Below are 20,833 nucleotides of genomic sequence, written 5' to 3'. Positions count from 1 at the left end.
TCTGGTTACATAAAAATAGAATATCAGTCGTTTCGCACCTATTCATTGCAGCTATCGCGAAGTTGTGCTTTTTTGAGAAAATATAGCATGTATATTCCCTCTGTGGATGCCTGAACAAATCTGAAGAATTCAAGAGCTTCGAATTCTGGACTTACCAGATGTCCTGGTCATCTATATCATCCCGTTCCTTTTCTAACTGAAGAAATGGCGGGTGAGACCTTTTAGCTCTCCATCCCGAGTATGGATCAAGAAGCATTCCTTAACATACCTTATGGCCAGTCCATCGCTGATGAAAATGTGTGCACGGGTTCATATCTCGTTTGTCATGTTGCACTGACTAGGCAATTACTAGCGTCTCATGGTCTCTAAACCTCTGAATACGTCCTGGGACGCCCCTTTAAACGCTACTTCGTGGGGGAAGACGTGCCCAGGAGGGACTAATGCGCAATTATTTGGTGTCGAAGAAGATTGCCTGAGCATCAACATCATCCGACCGGAAGGTGTGTTAGACGAGGATGAACTGCCTTTCCTCCTGTGGATGTAAGTAGCCTGGTTTCAAGAATGATGAATTAGTCAGATCAGGATTTGGCAGATACGGCGGGAACTGGTATGTAGGATCTGCAACGGACCCCCGTTTCAACGGGAGCTATATTGTACAGCGTTCTGTTGAGCTCGGAAAGCCTATTGTGTGTATTTATTCCCAATCTGCGCCTGTTCTGACGTATTATACGTCATAGATCTTTGTTTCTGTCAATTACCGTCTATCTGTTTTGGGGTTCTCGCTAGGAGAGGAATCTGCAGATGCCAGTATACTCAACCTAGGTATCCGAGATCAAGTAAATGCCCGTCATAGTTTCTTTCCTGGACACCTTTTGATATTTCGCTGTGATAGAGACTGGTTTTGCAGTGGCTTCAGGATAATATATCCGCTGTACGCTACAGATCTCCTCTTGCGGCTGGAACTGACTAAAGGTTTGTAGTTTGGTGGATCACCTAAGAAAGTTATTATTCTGTTGGTGAAATCAGCGTCACTATCCATATGGCCGCTTATGGCGGTCAAAATGAAGGTTTATTTCGGGCAGCCATAGTAGATTCAGGCGTCTTCTCCATAAGGAATGGGTTAGTTTTTTCCCAGGCTGCTCTTTGAAATTCTCGTAAGTTATGTGCAAGATTGGATTTTGTGTTTTGGCTGAAGATTTTTAGTGCTGGAAACTGCCGGCTGTAATAACTCATCCGACAGAATTTCATGCCTTCGCTCCATGCCGTTTGCTGATCTGTATGCAGCCACCTTGAACGTGACCTACTGGCCACTCGAGGTACCAGACAATGATTTCATTCAGGAGTTTCCGTACAAGGCATTGCAGGATGGCAACTTCTTCAGCGTTCCTGTGATAGCTGACAATAATAAAGACGAAGCAACGTGCAAATACTGACACCTTCAATGTGGTGTTCCATCTAATGGTATCCATGCTAGTTGGCTTCAATCCTCCTCTAGGTGTGAACGACGAAGATACACTGAGGCAGGGCATTGCTCGTAAGGACAACGTCCAAAAACGTAAACAGGACTGATCAATTTATAGGCGGCTTCTCCGACTTGAATCCCAGCAATGCAACCATCGACAAAATACTATTACTTTATCCTAATGTCCCATCTGAAGGATGTCCTTACAATACTGGGGAAGGTGTGCTACCTTGTGGAATCATGGATAAAAGGTCCTACGCCATATGGACTGATAGTATTGTTGCCGGGACACGACACCTACTTTCCCGAAATTCTTTGAGATCGCCCACTTGGAGTTACAGGTTCCACCAGGTTCCTCAAAATGGGACTATGGAGCTGGTGTAGGTCACTTTCAGGAACTGCCATATGTGAGATTTCAACCACAGTCTTGCAGCTCTCCATTTGACATACTGTTCAGATATTCGGCGTCTTGGAGCGGACACAACGGACGCCACTTGGTAACCGACCGGGAGACTTGGAAACTTACAAGATTGTGTTCACAGCTTTTTTCTCCGTTTCAGTGCTGGAGTGCTGATCATTGATAATTCCTTTAGCCAGACATACTGGATAAATTTTGTTCATGATTTTGATCCGAACGATAATGGTTAGATACGTTACAAGATCGAGGCACCACTTTGATGCTGAAATATTCTCTAGCATCTATTTTCTGGCCATCATATGGCGCTAAGAATCCGCAGAATATTGTATTCGTTAATCACCAAACTCAAGTGGTTTCCGATACGTATCGTACAGAGGAAGTCAAATTTCTCCAGGATATTGCAAGCGGTAGAATTAAACATTAATCTATATTCTTCACACTTGTGTTTCTTTTTTGTGGTCCACAATGCACTCTAAATACTGACTTGCGCTCGATGGCGGTGACGCCACATCGGTATTTTTCAATAACGCCGAAGCACGTGCGCTAACGTTTTCTTACATGAGCCTGCGCGCTTCCCCTTTATTTTCAACCCTCGTCTCCGTGGTCAGAATATGGCGCGTCAACCGAGCGCGTCATTCAACAACGTTTGTGTGAAAGATGCTAGGACAGCGATGAAAGCCAAGACTGAGAAAGCGGTGAAGGCTGAGAAGGTATCCAAGGTAAAGGCCGAAGACGCGAAGCAGAGCAAAGGGAAAAGACGTGTTCGCGACGAGAAAGAGGATCCCCAAGGACGTGACGACAATGGGGAGGGAGATGCTGAGGGAGACGGAGATGCTTTTGATGAGGAGGATGAGAGTGGCTCTCCCAAGGGCCGTAAGCGGACGCGTTTGAACATCAATGGTGACTCGCAACCTGTCGATGATGACGATGACGCTTCGGAACGAAAACACGTCGTAACGCTACCTAGAGACACGGACGGGTGAGTTGCAAGGCGCCTTGCCCCCGAATTCGCTGCTCATACTTTGCAAAGGTTCATTCCTGGTTCTATCGTTCGCATACAGCTGCAGAATTTCGTGACTTATGACTGGGTTGAATTCCGGCCTGGTCCTTATCTCAACATGATCATTGGCCCTAATGGTACTGGAAAGAGCAGTATCGCATGCGCTATCTGTCTTGGTCTTGGGTGGTCGCCGCAGGTTTGTCTCTTTATCTATATATCTGTAAAGTTGAGCCTGATGCAATTTCGTTTCTGGTAGATTCTAGGCCGTGCCAACGAGATAAACTCGTTTGTGAAGCAAGGCAAGACATCAGGACACATCGAGATAGAACTGAAAGGCCCCAAGGGCAAACCGAACTTGGTTATTCGTCGCAACCTGACCTCTACGTCGAAAACTTCTACTTTCACTTTGAATGGTGTTTCGGCTATTGGAAGAGAGATATCGTCACAGATGGCTGCTCTGAACGTCCAAATCGGCAACCTGTGGTATGTTGACTATAATATTATTTCTTAAAGGACTACTATCAATATTCGACCATCAGTACATTCCTGCCTCAAGACAAAGTGTCAGAGTTTGCTGCGATGAGTCCTCAAGATCTTCTGAAGGAGACACAGCGTGCGGCCGGCGACGAGAATCTAACTTCGTGGCACAAGACTCTGATTGAGGCTGGTGCTGATATGAAGAAAATTAATGACGTGGGTGCCATTATGTATCATTTATTCACGTCCTGATGCTCTTTCACAACAGCTTATCAAAAGCGAAATGGATCAATTGAAGCAGATGCGGGAGCGTAATGAGACCATCGAACGGGATGTTCAGCGGTGCTTAGAGCGCCAAAAGATCGAGCAAGAGGTGTGTCTCGATCCCAGCAAGACCGCTTATAATAGACTCACATGATGAAGATTGCCCTATTGGAAGTACTCGTTCCCGTCCAAAGGTACCGGGAGGCACGAGAGAAATACCAAGCCGTTAAAGCAGAGCAACGTCGGTGCCACAACAGGGTCGTAGCATTGAGGAACAAGAATGCACCCGCTCATGACCTGCTGAAGTACGCAGTTTATATGATTTGACCACTGCTGTTCAATCCTTCCTCAGGCGACTTGCCCTGCAACACAAAAAACTCGAGAAGGATCGAGAAGATTCGAAGAGATCTACACAGAGCAAATTCAAAAAGATCAATGAGAAATGGAATGAGAACGAGAGATTGGTATGTGTGATTTATTATTTGGCATGCGAATCTGCGCTGAAGATGCTACTAGGAAAACGCCGCTGACGAGCTCATCCTGAAACTTGATACACTTAACTTAGAGGAGAAGAATCGTTCAGGAAAGATCAAAACGGTCCGAGCTGCCATTGAAAGCATTCACGAGGAGCTGGCGAAGGAGGTCAAACTTGAAAAGCAAGAGGATCTAGTTCGTGAGATGGTATGCTTCACCTTTGGATTGTCTTTTAAACACGGCCTGATGGTACCCTCAGAATGAAGTACGACAAGAGAGGCAAGGCGTCATCGGACGCAAGCGAGAGCTTGAAGCAGAGATGAAAACTAATCTTGATCAAGAGTATCGCTTCAAGAGCCAACTCCAGCAGTCGAAAGATGAGTGGGTCTATACACTAGTACTTTGGACCGCCACTCATGTTTATCAGACTTGGAAAACTCGACGATGTCGAGGTCCGCAAGTTTCAGATGCTGTACCACTGGGACCGGGATACGGCGGATGCGGTTACATGGTATCGTAATAACAAGGACAAGTTCAGGATGGAGGTTTTTGAGCCTCCTTATCTTTCAGTGAATGTTCCAGATCGCACTTTTGCAAGCGCAGTTGAGATGGCTTTCAGTGGCAACAATATGAAAGTGGGTATATTGCTTATGCTGTTTGCGGCTCATCATTGATGCCTGCGACGCAGACCTTCGTCGCTCAATGTCAAGAGGACTACGATACCCTGAACCATAACATTAACGACAACCAGGTTCTTGGTCGAAAGGTTTGGGTAACTACGTGGTACAGAGCCCGCATGGATCGGCTTTTCGTTCCGCCACCTATGGAACGCGACGAGGCATGTGCTAACTTTCCGTCATAAAAATATCTGACGTCGGTGTTCTATAGCTGGCCAGACTTGGCTTTTCTGGATATTTACTGGACTATCTCACTTGTCCGCAGGGTTTGGAGTGGTTCTTGCAGGTTGAACTGAATCTACACAGGATTGTAAGCACCACCATGTTTATATAAATCTGTTAGGTCTGACGTAAACTCTCACAGGCCGTTGGAGGCCACAATGTCGATGTCAATCGTGCAATGGACGTAGTCTGTCACTCACGAACTGGTCCAGCAAACTTCATCGCTGGAACGACATACAACATCGTCACACGCTCCAGATATGGCAAGAGATTGGCACAAAATATGACTCGTGATATTGGACAAGCAAAGAGTTTTGTTGCTACATCCGGTGAAATTGTCGTTGTTGCTTACATTGGTTCCTTGCTGACCTGGCTTCAGTTGATCCTGAGATCAAAAATCGGATTGACCGAGAAATTGCTGAGCACAAACAAAAGCTTGACATGCTTAAGGAGGAACACGATAAGCTTCGTTCGCAACTGTCCGCTGTCGAAGCGGAAGACTCCAAATTCCAAAGGCGAGCTGTGAGTGTTGTCTTGCCTGTTTTTTCTTTTCTGACAGCTCATCAAGGACGACATCAACACTCGCAGAGAAGCCATTCAGAAGGAAGTACAAAGATGCACCACTTTGACGACCAAGCGAAGTAATAAAATTTGTTCCTAAGTTTCTTCTAGCATATTCCTAACTGTAATACTACACAGAACAGACTGAGGCTGCGCTCCAGAACTTGCTGAACGCGCCGTCTGTAGAGCAAGAGCGTGCTCAGATCAAGAAAGGTATCTATAAGATATCGAAGGAGCGCGTCAGAATTGTCAAGGAATACAAGGTGTGTTGCCCCCGCACCCGGCGCTGTTGTACAAGACTCATCCAGTCCCAGGAATATGCCAAATCCATCATCGAAGAGCAGAGCAAGGCGACAAGTATGGGCTTAGAATTTCTCCAAGTCGGTGCAAATCATGCTACTCTAAGGGAGCTTTGCAACAGAAAGGATGAAAGATACAATATCGCTCTTGCTGAGTTCAACAAAGGTTTGTTCCGTCATCGTGCATCGTAGCATGAATTGATGTCAACGCAGCGGACGAGGCTTTCAAAGAAATCAAAGCCGAATCAAAGCAATTGTTGCTTGAAAGTCGAGCTGCCATCGACAGTTGTGAGCCCCACATCAACAAGCTCTATGAAGACATACAAAATGCTCGTTTTCAATATGAGAAGGATCTCAAGGATACCGAAGAAGCTGGAAAAACCCCTCCGTTGGATGAGAACATTGATCTACGGAGCACAGAGGAGCTCGAAGCCGAATTCGACGCGCAGAAAGCCCAACTGGGGATCATGCTGAACACTAACCCTGGTGTTATTGAGGAATACGAGAAAAGGAAAAGAGATGTTAGTCGCCTCCGTTTCGTTGACCTTATGCTCATGATCAATAACTCTTCATGCTTAGATCGAAGCGTTAGAGAGAACTGTTCAACAGAAGCAATCAAACGCACAACGGGTAGAGCAGAAAATCAAGAAGGCCAGGGTAGGCATTATCTTCCATTTTCGGTAATCTTGGGAGCACATTTTCCCACAGGACCACTGGGAACCTGCCCTCGAGGAACTGGTTGGTAAGATCGGGGAGAAATTCTCAGCGGCTTTTGATCGTATGTTTGTCTATTCATCCAGACCTTCTCGACTCAATGACAGGTTTCGTTAGGTATTGGCTGCGCCGGAGAAATACGTGTCGGTCAGCATGAGGACTATGACAAGTGGACCATCGATATTCTAGTCAAGTTCCGTGATGACGAAAAGCTACAACTTCTTACCAGTCAGCGACAATCTGGAGGGGTACGCCATCGTTTGAATGAACAGCTGGACTCGCTAATCCTATGCTATTTAGGAGCGTTCACTAACAACAATCTTGTACCTGATGAGTCTAACGGAACAAGCTCGTGCGCCGTTCTCGCTTGTGGATGAGATCAATCAGGGCATGGACCAACGGGCCGAACGAGCAGTGCACAACAATATGGTTGAAAGCACTTGCAAAGAGGAGAGTGGACAATACTTTCTCATCACACCAAAGCTTCTCGCCGACTTGCAATACCACCAGCGTATGAAAGTTCTTTGTGTCAACAATGGCGAATGGCTACCTGAAGAGCGGGGCTTGGGTAATATGATGAACATGATAAAAGGATATGTTGACCGACAAAAGCGGAGCGCCGCTAATTCTGCTTGATTTGGGTTTATCATTACTGTTTTCCTTTACCTTACAGTGTTAACAAGTTAACTAGTCTACTTATAATGTCGGCTTGTACTACCACCCTTTCTCAACGAGTATCTGATAGCCCTCCCAGGTCCCGCCTGCTTATCATTTATCCTATCTACCTCATGTCAGTGCGACTTTATCAGATTACCATGGTGTCGAAGTGCGAATGCATCAGAATTTGCAAAGTGCACTGAGTGATGTCAATAATCATTCAAGAGTATGCCACCCTTCGCAAGCGAAAGGTGTCTCATCCGGGATCTCACGTATCTCCAGAATTACCAAAGAACGATGGCACTGTTGGCCGGGCAAAGCCCGGGCAGGATTCAATGTCAGCATTGGTCATGATCGTTACAATTCTCGAGTAGAAAAAATAAGGAACTATAGTGCCATATACCTACGATACCTAGCACATAGTTAATGGATGCTCACGATCAATCAACCCTTCCTCCTCGACCTTGCGCTTAATGCTATCCACGACATCGTTCACCTCCGAACAATCAAGGTCATCGCGAGCTTTCGTAGGGTTTTCCATAAATGCAATATTTAGTCCATGAACCCTCACAGTATCATTTTAGGTCAAGAACGAGGTTGTCATCTATCTGCACGCGCCACATAAGATTTGATGCCATGGAAGAACTTGACTCCTGTTGCCGTCAAATCCTCTTTAGAGTCAGGAATTTCCAGTTTTGTGGCGGATGCGTTTAGAAGAATGGAAAGATTTGGACGACTCGAGTTCCGAAGGAAAGAACTCTGTTGGAAAGTAAGTTTTGAAAATGCTCATTCGTGAAAGAGGCGAAATATACCGTCGAGTGAGAGCGATAATTCAATAACGGATCCAATGTGTTCAAAGTGAAGAACGTGCCGTGGGGCTATGAGAGTTTATGGCGATGAGCGAGGTGCAGCACATATATTATGGTATGTACTAACATCACCGTCAAGCTAAGATATCTACATATCAGTAAAAAGACATGGTGATCAGGGAGACTCACAAACCCGTTGTGGAATTTTCCGGATACCCGAATTAACCAAAGCCTAGCACTGACTTGTTAGCATGCTGATTGTTTTTACCGAAATTTCCTATACAAACTCCATGGAAACGGATATCTACGTCAAGTAGAGTGCGTGGAAAAGATAGTTGTAGAGGGCCTTCAAATATTGTTCATGTTTAGTACCGTATCGTAGATGCCAAATACTCTACCGTTTGTCGTTAACTTCCAATTTTCTAAATCTCTTGTTCGCTTCAGTTCTTCTGCCGAAGTTTCTGGCGGAGTAACACTATGGAAATATCTGTGAGAAAGCCTGTATGACCAAGAAGAGAAAATACGAGATTGTCTTGGAAAGAGCTTCGCTAAAGCTTTCCCAGTTCCAACCAACATTTCCAAGCTGCATCTCCTGCAACACCAGAAATACTTGGGATCATTGTGAAATCAAGTACTTATCCCACAAGTAACCTAGGACTATGTCAGATAGACTCCGTCGTGGACATACTGATTCACTCAGGCAAGTACTTCACCATGAGCGCGAAAACGCAGCGCTTAAGAGAACGGCTAGACAATACAAATACAAAATTCAAGTGAGAATGTACAACATGTATAAAGTAAACTTATCGGTACGAGAGACACCACTTCACTTTAAAATACACACTCCTCCTCCCATGGTCTAGTGCGCAGATGTTCCTCCTTGTGTATTTTCATTCTCTCTGCAACTTCGGCACTGTTCGATGAGGTTTATCACATGATCTTGTGGAACTTGGCGAAATACGTCCAACTTCTTTGTTCGGAATCCTTGCGTGATAGAAAGACAAGTAAAGTCCACGGACCTCGATGATCCTACATTCGTGCACGCAGAAGTTTCGTCCTCGTCTTCATTTATCATGGAGGTCACCAAGTCATCTAACAGTGTAAGATTGGTGAAATACTCCGCCAGAGGAGGGAGAACCAATAGGTCAATCATGATGGAAAAAAGCAAGGTGTCTGTCAAGTTGAGTATCTCGACAATCCCTTCCTTCTTGATCTTGGTCCTAGCGTTGGCGTGAAGTGTTTTCGTAACCCAGGATTCCAGTGCCAAGACGTAGGGAGCAAGACAAGTAACTGCACTGCCCTTGTATTCGTTTTTCAGAACGATATGAAGCACCCTTATACCTGTAAGAGGCTGAAAATTACAGGCTGCCCATAGTAGCAGAAGGAACACGGCACAGCACGTACACTTGGCACCTCCCTTGACATGTATCAATTTGTCGGCCTGTGAACTCGAGTCCAAGCTTGGCGACATCATATCGACGCAGCATTTCCGACAAGAGGTTGAAGAGTCAAAGACTAGAAATGGCGTACACGGTACTGGTCAGCTTAAAATCGTCGGTGAAAACTTTTGTGCTTACCTTGGCATTGGCATTGTTGATGATTGTACAAGGACGAGTACAAGGTCGGCGAACATTTGGCGTACGCGCATATCGCATCCCTTGGAGCTCAGCCGCAAGTTCCTCGCCTTTATCGAACATAACATAATTATCCATCGTTCGGACCCGAGAAAAAACAGAATATCAAGCGTCTATCACAGACGGGTTAAAATTCAACAATCAACAACTATGGCGACTTACAAGGAACAGCGGCTGTCCTAATACTGCCATTGTTTACTAGCTATCTACGGGAGATGACGCCGCAGGTGGTGTCAGTGTTATTGGAGCGGTCCGGCCCGGTGCCAATTTGTCCTTCACCAGAGTCTAACAGTCTCACCATGACTACACTTCCTCCAGAGCTTGTAGAGATAATCGTACATCAACTCTGGTACTCTGAAATGCTGTCTTACATTCGAAAACCTTCATTTCTACTTCTCTCAGGATTGACCGAACGTCCTATCGCTGCTAAGGATACAGTGAACATGACCAACTTCGCATTCATAGACTATTTATGCGTCGTCTCACATCGCAAAAAATCCATCATCTGCTAGAGTTCATTCCCCGGCTCACGCACTACCTGCTTTGTCGACCTCCGGAAAAGCGAAAAGGAAGGAGCTGTGAAACTGGTGTATCATTATCTTATTGCACTCCCCAATATCTGTGGTTTCCACGTCCTCTTTCCGCGTGTTTCATATATGTCTCTCCAGTTCTTTTGGATCGGCATTGGCCGGGATACGTCTTTACCGCCGCTTCCCATTCACGTCCGTTACGACCGCTTCCTTTGTAATCTCAACGCTGTGCTAGGAAGACACGAGTGGACGTCTATATTTCCATGATGGACCCGGACCCTTCAGCGGTCGTACGAGACTCGATCTCGTTGCGCGAATTGCTCGAATTCGGTGTTCGTGAATTCTTCTTCTTTAGGACCTGTGCACGACCGAGGTAGTGTCATACGTTCGTCATTGATGGTGTCCGACAACTTTGTCAAACCATGTATATAAGTGAGACACATAACGAAGACTGGGATCCAAAGGATATCAATCAGCGCTTGTGGATGGCTTTCGAAAGGCGTCACAATACATGATCGGAGCCACTCAGCCCTAGGGTTTAAATGTCTCGCCACTCTCTTCCACCGTAATCGTATGCAGGCCTTTTATGTTTTCCATTCCCCTGGAATAGGGGTGACGTACAATCTCTTTGAGGAGAATATGGTATGAAGAAATACTATGCTTTTTTTGGTAAGGGGTTGGTGTTTGAATGTTTGCCATTGCCGGATCCACCATGATTCTCGACTATCAGATGTACCAATACTTCGTTTTCTGTTACGTCGGCGAGCAGATCTCAAGCAGAATTTTGTTTTCAATCTGTTTTGCATAAAAGCGGGAAATGCGTGGGTTTTTGGAAAGAATGGCTGCAAGGAAGTCTGCTTGAAGTTGCTATTATGATTATCAAACCTTTAGTACTCAAGCGCTCACTCCTGAACAGGAGAGGGCGTCTGGAATCTCCTCACGATAGAAATAATATACCCACATCTCCACAATGCGGTGTAAGAAGCTTAGGCAGCCAGGGAGTCAGGCCTGGACAGTGGGCACGCGATGTTGCCTCCTCATCAAAGAATGCGACGGTTAGAAAACTGGATTTATTGCCATCTCTGCATATACAGCTCACTTAAAGCGGTTACCCAGACGTAAATGCAATCAATTAAGTTACATGTTGGAATACAAATGTGAGATGTCCGTGTACTATAACTATTAGTGATGACAGCGACGAGATAAAGACAGATGAAAGAAGGGCAACTAAAAGCAGCCTCTACCGATTGAGGAATCGGGAGAAGGAGTTTTGGATAGCCACTCTCTTCATAATAGTAGGTTCGGGGGCTATAGGAACATGAGCAGGTAACAGCGACGAAAAGTTAATGAATACTCACGATCAGTCAATCCTTCCTCCTTGACCTTGCGCTTAATACTATCCATGACATCGCTCACCGCCGAACGATCAAGGTCACCGCGAGCTTTCATAAGGCTTTCCACAAATGCAATATTCGGACCGTGAACCCTCGCAAACGACCAAAATGACAGGAAAACAATATCCTTCGAAGCCTCGAGAAGGGCCAGGATCATCTCGATGACTTCAAAGTACGTTTCCAATTCCTTTGCCTGCTTGAGCGTGGTGAAGAATTGGAACACGATCCGGACATCGTCCCTGATCTGATCCGTCGCCGCTGGTATCTTCAACTTTGGGGTATTTGCGAGGGCATTGAGGTAAAGAAGGAGGTAGGCATCGAGGAGATCTTCCACGAGAAGCTCGAGTAGGGAGGGATTCAGATAAGTTTGGTAGTCGGTCATGTAATCGCGCATAGTCTCGACAATCTGACGCATTATCCCCTCGTACCAGGGCGGCTGGAATAGGTTTTTAGTGGCGGGTTTCAGATCATTGAAAATAACGTCGATAAGCGTCTGTGTACACTTCTTCGCAACGTCGAGATAACCGTCAATGGCGTCATTCAGCCGTTCGTTGATAGTGCCTCGGTATTTATCGGAGACCACTGGTTCGACGCGGGCAAGAAGGGCCTCGGTGTAATCTGCGCACTTGATTTGGTCGTTCGCAAGGGCTATGATATATTCCACCAGTCCACCGGCCACTTCATCAGGCTTGTCGACCTGCTTTTTGTACTCCGCTTCTATCACCTTGACCCATCGATCCTGCAACGACCTCATGACCCTGTTCGTCTCTGCGACAACGCGAGCTAATATGGCACCCTGCCCACTATCCATAGCCAGATCAATCTGCTGATTGACCATCTGGAACAGTATTGCACCCCCGCCTTGGACACCATACAATCCGTCCGCGTCAAGTTCGGGTGGATCACGACGAATCGTAAACTCTTCAACTTCCGTCTTCATAAGGTTAGCGGACCACTCGTCAAGTTTCTTAACGATAACCTGCAAATAATCCTCAATCAACAATTGCTCCTTTCCGTCCAGGAGAGCGGGCTCCAGAAGCTCGGGCGGGACGTTAAGCTCCTTCATGGATTTTTTGTACTCCTTCAACCATTCAAAGAGATGAAGCAGCACGCTAGCTCCTGGCTCAGACGCAACCATCTTCTTCACGGTCGCATTTAAGGCTTTATGGTACTCTCGGATATAAAGGGAGTAGATGTCGTACTCTGGAGGGAAACAAGGAACGACCGAAGACTCTATCCGAATGAGGTCTTGATACATCCATTGGAGATTGTCGAGGAAATTGATGGGGTCCTGTTCATCGCGCTTGTACGCTTCCTCGAATTTGGCTTTTATCGAATCTGCAATGCCTCTGGTAATCTTCGACCGATAGTGTTTGATGACACGAGCGTTTGCTTGCATGGATTTAAATTTCGATGCAGCATCCATTTTAGCGGCCTTCTTCACTAAACGGATGGCAATGGCCTGTGGTGGATGTATGAGTGTGGAATTAGAAATGCGGTGACAATAATGACCTTCTCGTCTTCCCTGCCTTCTATTTCAGCAACCTTGATTAATCGTACCACCACATCAGGATATCCAGCGCGAACTATGTCTAGGACATGAGCCGCCAACTGTAGAATGTATTCGTCGAATTGCTCGATGACGGTGTTCAATCTCTCAAACCAACGCGCCAAAGTCGCCCGTGAATCTGAACTGGCCTTCTTGGCCTGATGCATGGTCTGGTTACGAAACGATTCGAGTTGATTGAGAAGGTAATGGATGACGAGAAGATTTTGCGCAGGGCCAAGAATGTCCTGACGATCACCATTAAGCAGATCCTCTATCATGACAAGCTTGGAATTCATTTCAAGGAGATTGTTGACCATTTCTTCCGTTTGTTCGAAATGACGATGAACCATGGACACCTTTTGCCGTGGTCAGAAACTTCCTCTAAAACATACAAAGAAACGCACTCGACTGATCTGGTCAAAGGTAGAGACAGTGTTTTGAGGATCGCTGCATTGCTTGTCCATTGTGACCATTTCGTCCTTAATAGCCTGGACATTGCTGCGCGTGCTCATCAACTTCCTCAACCCCTCCCTTGTTGCCTGCAGCTGCTCCTTGACCCCATTCTTCAACCTCGCATCGATCGAAGCCTTTTCTTTCTCTAGTTTCTTCCGGTACGCCGAGACCTTGATGAGGTCGTCAGGGGACTGTAAGTATTCGCCTATGGCTTGTGCCGCCGACGCTGGTGCTGCGGTCATAGCAGAGCGGTATCAAGGAAGGAAACAGATGGATTCATATAGTATAGCATTGTGAGAACAAAAACAAGCAGTCTTACACGTGATGATCTCACCTCCATTCCCTTCCGTCATGCTGCGATGTTCGCCGGGTGTGGCGCGTAGCTGCAGAAAACTATTGCTGTCTCGCAGGCTGCTGTCGAGTGTCGGTAGCCAATGCGAAGAATACGACGTGGTCATCGTCGGCGGTGGCCCAGTGGGACTTGCTCTAGCTAGTGCTCTTGGTATTGTTCTACTTGTTCTGGATCATTTGCGTATGTCCAACCCGTCATTGCTGCTAGGATCTAGCCAGAACGTCAGAGACAACCTGAAAATATCCCTTGTCGAAGCTGGGGACTTGTCAAAGGTCCGCGAATGGTCGCCAGTCGACGGAGCCTTCAGCAACAGGTGCATCTCCCTCACCAATGCATCTCAGGCATTCCTAAAAGGCAACGTAACGTCTTATGTCCTTGAGCTGTGCTACTGAGCAGTCGTCGTAGACACTGGTGCATGGAAGCATGTGGACGAAGCTCGCACAGGTCCCATCGAGGAGATGGAGGTACTCCCACAGTTTTATTGCCTTGTCCTGAGGTTCACATGCCTTTTCAGGTCTGGGATGGGATTTCGGATGCCAGAATACACTTCTCTGCATCTGACATTGGCCTGGATGAGAATACACAGGGAATGTCACGAATAACAGAGAACATCAACCTTCAACGAGGACTGCTGCGATATCTAAGTACCATGCCGGACTTGCACCTCATCGACAAAACCAAGATGACATCTATTGTCAGAGAACATGAGGATGCTGGTGGTTGGCCATTGGTACATCTGGATAACAGTAAAATACTTCGGGCCAGGTTGCTGGTGAGTGTTCCTACTTGCCCTTCGTGATATCATTCGCGAATGTTGCTCAGATTGGCGCCGATGGCTTCAACTCCCCCGTGCGCAAATATGCACAAATCCCTTCGTACGGTTGGTCTTATGATACTCAAGCTATTGTTGCAACCATGTTCCATTCTCCCCGTGGTCCCCTTCAGAGACCTAATACCACCGCTTATCAGAGGTTCTTGCCTACTGGGCCTATTGCCTTTTTACCCATTTCTCCTACAGCCTCATCTTTGGTGTGGTCCATCCGACCACACATAGCAACAGCAATTATGGCCTCCAGTCTGTCTGTTCTAGCTCGCATGATCAATGCCGCCTACCGCCTGCCTCATGATTCTCTACAATATTTATATAATCGGATCCTCGAGCACCAAAACGCTGGAACTCCTATATCCGTTGACGAAGTCATCGAAGAAGTCGAGTTTCGTGAACGGGCTCATGGGATTGATACAACCTCGGCCTACTCTTCATCTCATACGATGGAGAATACGGTCGAGAATCAAGGTGTTCCGCCAGCTGACTCCGAGATGTTACCACCCCTTGTAACTTCGATTCAACCTGGAACGGTTGCATCATTCCCTCTGCGTTTCAATCATACCGAAACATACATCGGTGAAGGACGAGGAAGTCGTACAGTTCTTGTTGGCGACGCAGCACATACTGTACACCCCCTTGCTGGGCAGGGGCTAAATCTTGGTCTTGCTGATGCGGAGTGCCTCGCGAGAGTCATTAATAACGCTGTTCTCAGTGGCTCGGATATCGGCAAGTAGATCTACGTCTAACAGGGCCCATTTTTGATCTGTCTTTTTGTTTACAGGGACCCATGCGTCCTTACTACCGTACACCCAAGAACGCTATTTCCAGAACCACAAAATGATGTCCGTCTTCGACAAACTCCACAAGTTGTATACAACGTCTTTCGGGCCGATAGTACAGGCCAGATCCATGGGCTTGGAGGTTCTTAATGAGTTTGATACGGTTAAGGCTGCGATCATGCTGAATGCAGGCTCTCAACCGCGACAAAATGAAGCTAGCCTGAGGTCGACGGTGTTTAATTTGGCCGGCTCCGCCCTCGAAACTGCCAGCGGTGTGAAGAAAGCTGCCGACCTCACCAGAGGGGCTGTCGGTAGTATGGTCATGAATGGCATCCAGCAGTGGATGAAAACATCGCGTCCGGGACAAAGCTCATGACAGGTGTACCTACCATAAAGATAAGAGAATAACTGCGATCCATGCTATGTGTCAGTTCCATTGATCGTTACCACGACTTTCGTGTCACCACAGGTAATAGAAGACAACCTCTCTAATGTCATCCCATGAAGATTCATCATCCCCTTGGTAACAGAAAACACCTCCGGACCTACTTCTATGTGCACTCTGCGAACAGACAACGGGAAGTCCATGCGCATGCAAGGACGTGGATACTCATCCTTTGCTCTACTCAAAGACTTCTCCAGTTCAGCGTACAGCCGTCTGGACGGCCGTGTTGGTTTCAAGTAGAGGTCAGTGAGTGAAGGTGCCTGATGAGCAAGGCGAGAAAATAAATCAGCGGGGTAGTCGCCGAAATCCTCATAGTGGAGGTATCGAAGGCGAGGAAAGACCGGTGGTTCCTTGTTCTCCGATATATAAACGGGAAACGGTCCACGAAATGACAACTCCTCAAGGAATGGGAGGGACACTGGCGGCAACATATCACAGGCGCAAAACCCACTGTGATAAATATGGAGTGTTTCAAGCGTCGGAGACATCATGTGCAGGAGGCGCTCGTACAGGTGATCCTGATAAAAATCCTGCGAAGAGAGTTACTATTCGACTTGTTAATAGGTTTTTGAAGAAAAAAACTTACAAATACAGCGCGGTTCGATCTGTATGCAGCCAGCTCCCTTTTCGAACTCTCAGAGTCGTCCGGATGGATTTCCATGTCAAAGTAGAAATGGTGGACACGTCTGTACGCAGGCACAGCCTTGTTAAAGATCGAATATAAGGCGTTCAGTTGACTCAGACCGTATACAAAAACGCTGTGGAATCGCGTTTCTTTGGCAAGATCATAGAAGACCCTAGAGACTAGGGAGAGTGAACGCCCGGTAGACCCGCCATCCGTACAGGCAAGCTTGAATATTTCGAGCCAAATCTCACAAGGAATATGTGAGGCATTATGTGTGCTGTTCATGGTGCCGAGGATACGGAGCAAGGTCGAACTTGGTCATCCATTACCTGCACCACAGTAACTCCGAATATTCTGTGCGAAGATAGATTCTGCGAAATACTACTCCGAGTAGACCGGAGATGCTAAAAATGGCACGATGCGAGATCACGTGACAAGCTCGCGGCGGCTTTCCTGAATTCTTCTTCCCACCGCTTCAAAATACGAATGTCGGACGAGGTACGCAGTACAGCTCCGTCGATTTTACCGAACTTTGAATAGTCCAGACAGAGTCGTGTATCTTTGCGTAATAAGCTCTTGGCTAATCTTCTCGCTGATGCCGCTATAAATGACGGAGTAAGTCGGGGCATCACCTAGTGCCAATAATGTGTTCAAGGAAATCAAGGTACTCGCGGAAGCTTTGACTATGGAAGATATTCTATCCAGGACCTCCGATCATTCGGACGCCCTCAAAGGGGGCCTCACAATATCTGATATCACGACCTTTGCACCAAATCAGGTTCGTGCTTTCCAGAAAAATGGCATTTCATGCTAAGACTTTAGGCCCAGTCTTTTCAAATCAGCCCGTCTATAAAACGGCGCTTGACCGAAGAACTGGATGCCACGTTGCAGGCAATATCAGATTTCCTAGAAGTTGAAGGTATGTTGGTGAACAATTAATTATCGCGTCACTCATGAAGGTCCCGAAATAAAGACTCGCCACCAGATTCGCTTACCCAGCGACTGAGAGAGAACAGTGAAAAAAACGGCGCTATTAGAGAAGAAGCAGATAACAGTCATCGTCGAATCGAGAAAATTATGGGAGAAATCAGAGAGGTCGGTCAACCAACGCCGACTTTAAGGTTCCATCTGAGTGATTCTTGTCAGATGCATCCCTTACTTCAAGAAGAGCTTGTACAATCACTGCGGAAATGGCCGCCTGTTCTCAACAGTCAACGACAGGCTCATCACGACTTTCTAGCGACGACTATCGAAACGTTCTTGATCAAATTATCCCTCATTCGCGCCCGGTGCCACCAATTACTGTATGGTTTCAAGGACGACGGAAACGACATGGCGTCCGCCCTCATGACAATGCACAATAAGCTTACTGAGGAAGAATCAGAACTCGAGAAGGAAGAGGCAGAGTTGGATCGTCAGCTTCATGAGTATCACCGTCTCTTGCATCTAGTCGACGGAAATAAGTCAGGTTTCCGTCAAGTTCTGGAGGACTGGAGTCAAATTCAGAAAGAGACCGAGGAGTGTCGGAGGGATCTGCGGCGTATGGGATGGACCGGTGACTGAAAATTGTGCGGATTATTGTCTAGAGAATCGGGTGCTGAAGAATGTCTCAATTTCACTCCCAACACGCTTTCCTATCTCTCGTAACGTTTGGGCAACGCGGGGTAGATACTTAGAGCAATAAGAATAAATTTTAAGGGTCGGCATCCATGAATCGCAGCCGAACAATTAAATACTCTTCGAGAATTCAAAACCTCGCGGCTCCTTTACACAAAAAGACATCTGTTTGAAGAATCCTGGATGAATTCGTGTATCGAATTTGGTTTCCAACTTCTACCGCATTTGAAGGCTTATCCAGATACGATGTTCAAAATACATAAGTGCAAGATGCACGATATAAAAGTTCACCTTCAAAGCCATCCTTGATGAATAATATTCGTCCATCTCCGTCTTATCATTATACATCGCACCGTGTCAGGTACGAGTCATTATTCACTCCCCAAATCTGTCGATCTTGGATATATTGTCCCAACTTGGAGCTGCATCCCATCCAACGTACCGTACCCTCACCCTCACACGGGTGGAGTATAGTTCCCTTATCAAACCTATTCTGACAAGTTCATATGAGCACATTTTGCGTGAAACGCGTCGAAGCTGCAATTCAGTTTAAAGCAAGGCTGACGAAGTAAGCGCCTGCAGACTACACAGCAAGCTATTTTGTAAAACGGTGAACAAACCATAGGGCGATAGATTGAGGTCTTCTTGGTCGGTTTCCGGTACTAGATGAAATTTTTAGCAGTCCGTATAGCTTTAGTCTTTCAAGGTGTGCAAGGACACTAAAGCATGCTCTTGCCCATGAAAATGTGAATGCCTGCGTGGATCGGTGTCAATGAAGTATGCTAGATCTTGCTTACAGCTGAAATGTTGGTAGACTGTGTTGGCATCACCACTGCAAGAGGCCAGCCATTTCACCGGCACAATGTTATGTTAAGGAAGCAACATAGATAGTACTACACCTATCGACGAGTAACATTAAGCTAGTTACATCCTTGCAAGTTTAGTGGTAACCAAAGCTACGATGCAGAAGATGGAAATACGCGCTTCTACATATTCCTGTCAATATAAATGCAATGGCGAATTGAGTCTACAGTCTGTCTGACCTTCGGCTGACAGAATCTTGATGAATGCGCTTGCACCTTAGTTTCATCTTCTGAAAACTGTAGCCAGTAGCAAAACGGAGTCCACCCAAAACATGTATTGGGGAAAGTATATGTAAGGTCACACTAGGACAAGATCGACCAGCATCAATGGCAAATTGCCTCTCTATCTCTGCTCGGGACGTGGTTCTGTGCGGAGACGCTCAGACGTATACTCGTACAGAAATCGAGGAAAACTCACGGCTCCACTGTACACTCAGAATAAGGTTATCGTAACCGAACCCATTCATCTTTTCCATTGCCCTCTGCGCATGGGCCCTTTCATCAAAGCTGACGAAGGCGAAGCCTTTGCCAGCACCAGTTTCACGGTCTCTGCCAACATATACACGCATGATTCTGCCAAAGACCTGGAAGAGCTCTCGGAGGTCGTTCTCTTGCGTATCCTCGCTGACATTCGTGACGCGCAACGTGGGGTAGTCGTCTCTGTTCCCACCGGAAGAAAGGCCGCGCATGGATTCACCAGGCCTGCTGGCCCCAGCACGCATTGAAGGTGGTACGTACTTGCCTCCCGTTGTGGCGGGTGCAGAAGGGGTGGCGTCGCTGGTTAGACCATCATCGGGTCCTGCACCGGTGTCTGTTCCTCGCATTTGAGAGATCATATCGAGAAGAAGATGACGGCAACTCACCAGGGTTATCAAGGGCACCCAAAGTATCCTTGTAGGGACATTTCGCGGTGAAATGGTCACCCTTACAAATCCTACAGTTGACTTTGCCAGCGCCGGATTTAGCGAGTTTGCTCTTCATGCTCTCTTCTTGCGTGGGCTCAGCATCAGACGACTGTAAAAAGAAATGAAGTAAGTCATAAAGTGATATAAGTAAGACCACGAACCTTGTTCCCAACGCTCAACTTCAATCCCACATTTTCTCCTACTGTCGTCGTTGCACGATCAGGACCAGGCTTATTTCCCCGTTCTTGGCCGAATTTCGCCCATTTTTGACGCTGTGCAATTTTAGGATCGACAGTAGCTTTCTGAAGGGTCCGTTTGATTCGTCGGGTGATCTGGTGAAATTTTCAGAACAGAACGGGAATGAAGTAAATACCGCTACGCACCTTCACTTTCTTCCCCTCATCATTCAAAACATACTCTACAGTTGTTCGGATGCCATTCTCATCGACGGAGTCGGATATTTTCTGTATTGGTGCCTCTATGCGAACATTAATGTTTATTGAGGTCGCTATGCTAAGCGATGCGCACCTAGTTCGTCGATTTCATCAGCCCAGGATGTTTTTGTTCTGAGAACATAATTTTAAGCTGTTCATTCTAAGATAGCGTTTACACATACGCTGACATTGTGGAGGGAAGTGGTGAATTGAGGGAGTGTTCGATATAATGAGACAACTCGGCACCGAAGGCCAATGTTTATCTCTGTTTGATTCCAAGGCCATCGAATAGGGTCCTCAAAGTTTTATCTCTGTCGCACTGAGTTCCATAGAGCCCCAACCTCTAACAAAGGAAAGTATTTCAACGAATTTATTGGATATATGGTACAT

At 46.6% G+C, this 20,833-nt stretch overlaps 15 protein-coding genes across 15 annotated transcripts; 7 read left to right on the top strand and 8 right to left on the bottom strand.

Moving 5' to 3' along the window:
- Positions 1 to 265: 265 nt before the first annotated feature.
- BT62DRAFT_238010 (alpha/beta-hydrolase) lies at positions 266 to 1,372 on the top strand. The gene is made up of 6 exons (XM_043180177.1): positions 266 to 540; positions 593 to 686; positions 738 to 836; positions 893 to 931; positions 981 to 1,154; positions 1,204 to 1,372. Exons 1-5 carry the CDS (start codon positions 359 to 361, stop codon positions 1,086 to 1,088), a joined length of 522 nt encoding a protein of 173 aa, XP_043037857.1. The 5' UTR covers positions 266 to 358; the 3' UTR covers positions 1,089 to 1,154; positions 1,204 to 1,372.
- Positions 1,373 to 2,463: 1,091 nt separating this feature from the next.
- On the bottom strand, positions 2,464 to 2,887 carry BT62DRAFT_237985 (uncharacterized protein). Its single transcript, XM_043180174.1, has one exon. It carries the CDS (start codon positions 2,773 to 2,775, stop codon positions 2,500 to 2,502), a length of 276 nt encoding a protein of 91 aa, XP_043037856.1. The 5' UTR covers positions 2,776 to 2,887; the 3' UTR covers positions 2,464 to 2,499.
- BT62DRAFT_237991 (uncharacterized protein) lies at positions 2,888 to 4,150 on the top strand. The gene is made up of 6 exons (XM_043180175.1): positions 2,888 to 3,076; positions 3,137 to 3,363; positions 3,420 to 3,573; positions 3,626 to 3,730; positions 3,781 to 4,085; positions 4,138 to 4,150. The coding sequence occupies exons 1-5, from the start codon at positions 2,999 to 3,001 to the stop codon at positions 3,946 to 3,948; spliced, it is 732 nt and encodes a 243-aa protein (XP_043037855.1). The 5' UTR covers positions 2,888 to 2,998; the 3' UTR covers positions 3,949 to 4,085; positions 4,138 to 4,150.
- On the top strand, positions 4,151 to 5,083 carry BT62DRAFT_237992 (uncharacterized protein). Its single transcript, XM_043180176.1, has 4 exons — positions 4,151 to 4,302; positions 4,355 to 4,476; positions 4,523 to 4,730; positions 4,784 to 5,083. The coding sequence occupies exons 1-4, from the start codon at positions 4,300 to 4,302 to the stop codon at positions 4,955 to 4,957; spliced, it is 507 nt and encodes a 168-aa protein (XP_043037854.1). The 5' UTR covers positions 4,151 to 4,299; the 3' UTR covers positions 4,958 to 5,083.
- Positions 5,084 to 5,783: 700 nt separating this feature from the next.
- BT62DRAFT_237932 (uncharacterized protein) lies at positions 5,784 to 6,812 on the top strand. The gene is made up of 6 exons (XM_043180172.1): positions 5,784 to 5,818; positions 5,870 to 6,020; positions 6,068 to 6,375; positions 6,434 to 6,511; positions 6,563 to 6,636; positions 6,686 to 6,812. The coding sequence occupies exons 2-6, from the start codon at positions 5,915 to 5,917 to the stop codon at positions 6,723 to 6,725; spliced, it is 606 nt and encodes a 201-aa protein (XP_043037853.1). The 5' UTR covers positions 5,784 to 5,818; positions 5,870 to 5,914; the 3' UTR covers positions 6,726 to 6,812.
- An 8-nt stretch (positions 6,813 to 6,820) lies between these two features.
- Positions 6,821 to 7,400, top strand: BT62DRAFT_237952 (uncharacterized protein). The gene has a single exon (XM_043180173.1). It carries the CDS (start codon positions 6,899 to 6,901, stop codon positions 7,202 to 7,204), a length of 306 nt encoding a protein of 101 aa, XP_043037852.1. The 5' UTR covers positions 6,821 to 6,898; the 3' UTR covers positions 7,205 to 7,400.
- A 93-nt stretch (positions 7,401 to 7,493) lies between these two features.
- BT62DRAFT_1008002 (uncharacterized protein) lies at positions 7,494 to 7,766 on the bottom strand (the record flags this gene model as incomplete). Its single annotated transcript, XM_043177404.1, has 2 exons — positions 7,494 to 7,612; positions 7,664 to 7,766. 2 exons carry the CDS (start codon positions 7,764 to 7,766, stop codon positions 7,494 to 7,496), a joined length of 222 nt encoding a protein of 73 aa, XP_043037851.1.
- BT62DRAFT_237908 (uncharacterized protein) lies at positions 7,573 to 8,772 on the bottom strand. Its single transcript, XM_043180171.1, has 7 exons — positions 8,559 to 8,772; positions 8,433 to 8,509; positions 8,322 to 8,380; positions 8,228 to 8,266; positions 8,162 to 8,173; positions 8,038 to 8,103; positions 7,573 to 7,984 (listed from the first exon to the last, which is right to left on the bottom strand). Exons 1-7 carry the CDS (start codon positions 8,621 to 8,623, stop codon positions 7,826 to 7,828), a joined length of 477 nt encoding a protein of 158 aa, XP_043037850.1. The 5' UTR covers positions 8,624 to 8,772; the 3' UTR covers positions 7,573 to 7,825.
- Positions 8,727 to 9,860, bottom strand: BT62DRAFT_921180 (uncharacterized protein; the record flags this gene model as incomplete). Its single annotated transcript, XM_043184276.1, has 6 exons — positions 8,727 to 8,781; positions 8,879 to 8,947; positions 9,054 to 9,375; positions 9,439 to 9,494; positions 9,612 to 9,781; positions 9,831 to 9,860. The coding sequence occupies 6 exons, from the start codon at positions 9,858 to 9,860 to the stop codon at positions 8,727 to 8,729; spliced, it is 702 nt and encodes a 233-aa protein (XP_043037849.1).
- Positions 9,861 to 11,249: 1,389 nt separating this feature from the next.
- Positions 11,250 to 13,875, bottom strand: BT62DRAFT_995374 (exocyst complex component Sec6). The gene is made up of 4 exons (XM_043190522.1): positions 13,546 to 13,875; positions 13,105 to 13,497; positions 11,557 to 13,054; positions 11,250 to 11,506 (listed from the first exon to the last, which is right to left on the bottom strand). The coding sequence occupies exons 1-4, from the start codon at positions 13,834 to 13,836 to the stop codon at positions 11,439 to 11,441; spliced, it is 2,250 nt and encodes a 749-aa protein (XP_043037848.1). The 5' UTR covers positions 13,837 to 13,875; the 3' UTR covers positions 11,250 to 11,438.
- A 34-nt stretch (positions 13,876 to 13,909) lies between these two features.
- On the top strand, positions 13,910 to 16,203 carry BT62DRAFT_237805 (ubiquinone biosynthesis hydrox). Its single transcript, XM_043180170.1, has 6 exons — positions 13,910 to 14,096; positions 14,154 to 14,410; positions 14,461 to 14,718; positions 14,769 to 15,501; positions 15,557 to 16,023; positions 16,085 to 16,203. The coding sequence occupies exons 2-5, from the start codon at positions 14,405 to 14,407 to the stop codon at positions 15,928 to 15,930; spliced, it is 1,371 nt and encodes a 456-aa protein (XP_043037847.1). The 5' UTR covers positions 13,910 to 14,096; positions 14,154 to 14,404; the 3' UTR covers positions 15,931 to 16,023; positions 16,085 to 16,203.
- Positions 15,894 to 16,742, bottom strand: BT62DRAFT_934012 (uncharacterized protein). Its single transcript, XM_043186661.1, has one exon. It carries the CDS (start codon positions 16,485 to 16,487, stop codon positions 15,975 to 15,977), a length of 513 nt encoding a protein of 170 aa, XP_043037846.1. The 5' UTR covers positions 16,488 to 16,742; the 3' UTR covers positions 15,894 to 15,974.
- Positions 16,586 to 16,953, bottom strand: BT62DRAFT_1077693 (uncharacterized protein; the record flags this gene model as incomplete). The annotated part of the gene is made up of 2 exons (XM_043179324.1): positions 16,744 to 16,953; positions 16,586 to 16,685 (listed from the first exon to the last, which is right to left on the bottom strand). Coding segments are annotated over exons 1-2 (264 nt in total), but the record flags the coding sequence as incomplete, so codon positions are not given.
- A 115-nt stretch (positions 16,954 to 17,068) lies between these two features.
- BT62DRAFT_995372 (uncharacterized protein) lies at positions 17,069 to 18,329 on the top strand. Its single transcript, XM_043190521.1, has 6 exons — positions 17,069 to 17,122; positions 17,174 to 17,239; positions 17,289 to 17,402; positions 17,453 to 17,543; positions 17,598 to 17,719; positions 17,771 to 18,329. Exons 1-6 carry the CDS (start codon positions 17,111 to 17,113, stop codon positions 18,185 to 18,187), a joined length of 822 nt encoding a protein of 273 aa, XP_043037844.1. The 5' UTR covers positions 17,069 to 17,110; the 3' UTR covers positions 18,188 to 18,329.
- A 1,118-nt stretch (positions 18,330 to 19,447) lies between these two features.
- On the bottom strand, positions 19,448 to 20,633 carry BT62DRAFT_981623 (translation initiation factor eIF3g; the record flags this gene model as incomplete). Its single annotated transcript, XM_043189614.1, has 7 exons — positions 19,448 to 19,470; positions 19,523 to 19,915; positions 19,968 to 20,118; positions 20,171 to 20,341; positions 20,393 to 20,487; positions 20,538 to 20,575; positions 20,620 to 20,633. 7 exons carry the CDS (start codon positions 20,631 to 20,633, stop codon positions 19,448 to 19,450), a joined length of 885 nt encoding a protein of 294 aa, XP_043037843.1.
- Positions 20,634 to 20,833: the final 200 nt, after the last annotated feature.

Source organism: Guyanagaster necrorhizus (genome assembly GCF_019112545.1).
Source record: "Guyanagaster necrorhizus MCA 3950 unplaced genomic scaffold BT62scaffold_18, whole genome shotgun sequence".
NCBI classification, from domain to species: domain Eukaryota; kingdom Fungi; phylum Basidiomycota; class Agaricomycetes; order Agaricales; family Physalacriaceae; genus Guyanagaster; species Guyanagaster necrorhizus.
Note: the sequence above shows the minus strand (reverse complement) of the source record. Positions and strands in the feature narration are given on the sequence as shown.